Below are 3,691 nucleotides of genomic sequence, written 5' to 3'. Positions count from 1 at the left end.
GCCCCTGAGGGGGGGGGTGGATCTAAAACAAACCCGACCAAAAGTTGCCTCCTCCCCCAGTTCTGCAGGGGGTAACGTGAGGGAGGGGCTGGGCCCCCTGCTTTCAGCGCGGGGAGGGGGGCGTGCGAATGGGAACCCCCTAAACTGCAACTTTTTTTTTTTAACCAGCTGGTCAATTACCATCCGTCCCGGCCTGTCGGGAGCCGCGCGCTGATTGGCTGCCGGCTGCTCATTTATAGGCCGTCAATCATCTCCCCCCAGCACTGGGAGCTCACAGAGGAGGCGGCTAGAGGGGGGAAGCGCCCAGCGAGCCCCGAGTTTGGCCGCTTGTAGCAACTGCAGCAGCCCGCGAGCGCAGGGCCCCGGGGGAGGAACCTCGCAGCAGCAGCAGCCCGGTCCCGGCCTCACCTGCCCGCCACGCTGGCGCACCTGCTGCCCGCCCCGGCCATGTACAGCATGCTGGAGGGCGAGCTCAAGAGCCCCCAGCCCGCCCCGGGCGGCACGGGGGGCCCGGCGGGGGCTGCGGGCAAAGGCGGTGGCGGCGGCGGGGGAGCGAGCGGCGGGGCGGCGGACCAGGACCGCGTGAAGCGGCCCATGAACGCCTTCATGGTGTGGTCGCGGGGCCAGCGGCGGAAGATGGCCCAGGAGAACCCCAAGATGCACAACTCGGAGATCAGCAAGCGCCTCGGGGCCGACTGGAAGCTGCTGAGCGACGCCGAGAAGCGGCCCTTCATCGACGAGGCCAAGCGGCTGCGGGCCGTGCACATGAAGGAGTATCCGGATTACAAATACCGGCCCCGCCGGAAGACCAAGACCCTGCTCAAGAAGGACAAGTACTCGCTGCCCGGCAACCTGCTGGCCCCCGGCGGGGCCAGCGCCGTCCCCAGCCCCGTCGGGGTGGGCCAGCGCCTGGACACCTACGCCCACATGAACGGCTGGAGCAACGGGGCGTACTCGCTGATGCCGGAGCAGCTGGGCTACGGGCAGCACCCGGCCATGAACAGCCCCCAGCTGCCGCAGATGCACCGCTACGACATGAGCGGCCTGCAGTACAGCCCCATGATGTCCACGGCCCAGTCCTACATGAACGCGGCCTCCTCCTACAGCATGTCCCCAGCCGCCTACGGCCAGCAGCCCGGCACGGCCATGAGCCTGGCCTCCATGGGCTCGGTGGTGAAATCCGAGCCCAGCTCGCCGCCGCCCGCCATCACCTCCCACTCCCAGCGGGCCTGCCTGGGGGACCTGCGGGATATGATCAGCATGTATCTCCCGCCCGGGGGGGACGCCACAGACCCTGCCAGCCTGCAGGGCACTCGGTTGCACAGTGTCCACCAGCACTACCAGAGTGCCGGGACGGGGGTCAATGGCACTGTACCGCTGACTCACATCTGAGACTGCGCTGCCCTCAGCGCAGCTCAACCCCGCTCCTGGGAAAGCTGGTTGCTCGCTTGAGCGGACTCGGACTCGATGCAACTCCCCGGGAAGACTTTTTAAAAGGAAGGTTCGATGTCGCGTGTGTTTTTTGTACAAAAAAATAGGAGGTGTGTGGACTGGTTTTCTCTAGAGCACAAATGTCTCCTGGGAACACCTGGGAAGTTTTAAAACCGCAGCCGCTTCTTTCCTGGTTTCTGATAGGTTGACTCTATTTTATTATTTTTTTAAAAATTGCAAACCCCGTTTTAAAGGTCTTGTCTATTTCAGTTTGAGTGTAGCTGTGGAATGGACACGTGGCGGGCTTTCTTCAAGCTCAGATGTTTACATTTCTGTTTGTCGCCTTTTTAAAAAAAAAAAAGTGGCCCTCTCCCTACTGTGTCCTGGTGGAGGTTTTATCTGAATCTGTGTCGCTTCCACGACCTCTCCACGAGAGAGAGAGAAGTGGGGCGGGAGGAGAGAGGGGAAAGCTGTGCGGGTCGCAAATGCAAGGTCTTTTTTAACTTATAGTAAGTTGTGTGTTTTGGGTTTTTTTCCTCAAGCTTGTAAACTTCTGTAACTCGGTTTGTGAATTTGACTGTGACACCCCTTTTGCCATACCCCACCAGGCAACAAACGCTTTAGTTTTTGTGTCTCCAGTTTCTTAAGACTTTATCCTGTGAAACACTCCCCCGCCCCTGAATAAGAGATCAATAAATTTTATAACGGGCACCTCCCTAGTCTCTTGGCGATTTGTACGTTGGGGTGAGCAGCCCCACGGTGCCCTGCTCAGAGCCTCAGGTGCCTCCATCCAGCGGGTTACGTGGGACGCTTGTAAATGTCGGGGCTAGAAATCAGCGCGCGGTGAGGTTTAGACCGTCGCTTTAAAGCTCAGAACCCAGTATTGCTGTGCGAAGGGTGAAAGCTGCTTCCCTGGGAGGTAAACGCTTAAAAACCGATCCGCTCCTGCCCATCGGCTCTTGCGGTGCCGATCTTACCCCACATGGGCGTTGTTGGAAAAACTGGAAGTCCCCTGGGTTTAATTTCTCAGGGAGAGGGGAGAATAGGGCTCAGGAAGCAGAGCGGGCGGAGATTTATCTACCCATCAACTCGCTTATTTTTAAAAGTACGAGGCACCTGTTGCCCCTCCAAAGAGACACGTCGCGTTCCCAGTGCGGCGGCTGAAAGGTTCGGGTTTAACGTCTGTTCGAGGTGGGCTGTGCACCCAGGAGCGCAGAGCGCAGCGACTGACCGCCCGCAGAAATCTTCCTTGGCTGGTTTTAAAAATGAATGCTTGAAAGAGTCCGAGGGGCGATAAATAATGTAATCTTCTCAGGCTGCCTGGCCTCGTGGTTTTAGTCCGCGCAATCACTCCCGGCATGGGCTTGGCTGTAGGGTTCGCAGAACCGCTAATCGGCTCCCACTTCGTTTATCCTAAAAATACAGCAGGTAGCTCGTACCTAAAGTCGTTTTAAACTGATCACAGCAACCTTTAGGTGTAAATCGAGCTGTCTCCGTGTGTTTTGAAAACCGAATTAATGCCATTTCGTTCGCACGGTGATTCACTCCTGGCCGTTTATCAAATTAATATCAAATCTTCATGGTTTTGTGTAGTTTTTTTTTTTGTTTTGTTTTTAATGTAACTGATGTTGTCTAACTCATTTTTCTGCTCCTTTCGCGTTTGGCACCTGTTAGTCTGTATTTCTTAGGGCAGTGGGAAAAGAGAATCTCTCACGTGGCTTGAGGCTGTTCTACGCCAACCTTGCTGTGACTTCTTGCATCTGCGCGAGAGAGTTTTACTAGCCAAAGCCGTTGGAAAAACAAAGATCCTGGGGTTTACACGAGGCGGGTTCCAGCCGAGTATTTCTAAGCCTGTTAATTTGACTCTCATCTCCTGGCTCTTAACTGGCTTTCCTAAGGGGGAAAAAGGGATTTTGGAGACGAGGGGGCGTCTTTTGTGAATCTCACACAACGCTGAACTCCACTCTCTCGGTGCTGCGCTGCACAGGAAAAAGGCGAAAACATTTTCCCTCGCCCCTCAAACAAAACAAAAGCGTGAATAACTCCCCTCCCCCCAGCTGCATTTTACCCACTAGGGGTAAAGTTCCACCCAACTCGAGAAGTGAGATTCTCGCTGGGAGGCTCGGGAATTAATTTCAGACTTTTCCTTGTAGCCACGAGTTTGCCTGGCTAACGACCGAAGTATTTTAAACTCTCCTTTGCCCCAGGAGCTAGGCGGGGCCCTGTCTCTGCTCAGGGCCTGCAGCGCTCTGGTCAATTT

The 3,691-nt window shown here is 56.2% G+C and overlaps 1 protein-coding gene across 1 annotated transcript; it reads left to right on the top strand.

Moving 5' to 3' along the window:
* The first annotated feature begins 417 nt into the window (after positions 1-417).
* SOX3 (SRY-box transcription factor 3) lies at positions 418-2,103 on the top strand. Its single transcript, XM_050964872.1, has one exon. It carries the CDS (start codon positions 448-450, stop codon positions 1,390-1,392), a length of 945 nt encoding a protein of 314 aa, XP_050820829.1. The 5' UTR covers positions 418-447; the 3' UTR covers positions 1,393-2,103.
* The last annotated feature ends 1,588 nt before the right edge of the window (positions 2,104-3,691 follow it).

This window comes from Gopherus flavomarginatus, chromosome 8, assembly GCF_025201925.1.
Source record: "Gopherus flavomarginatus isolate rGopFla2 chromosome 8, rGopFla2.mat.asm, whole genome shotgun sequence".
NCBI lineage: Eukaryota > Metazoa > Chordata > Testudines > Testudinidae > Gopherus > Gopherus flavomarginatus.
The sequence above is the reverse complement of the archived record's forward strand: the minus strand, read 5'-3'. Positions and strand labels throughout refer to the sequence as shown.

Excerpts from the sequence above, each read along its gene's own strand:
- SOX3 (XM_050964872.1), top strand. The coding sequence starts at position 448 with ATGTACAGCATGCTGGAGGGCGAGCTCAAGAGCCCCCAGCCCGCCCCG.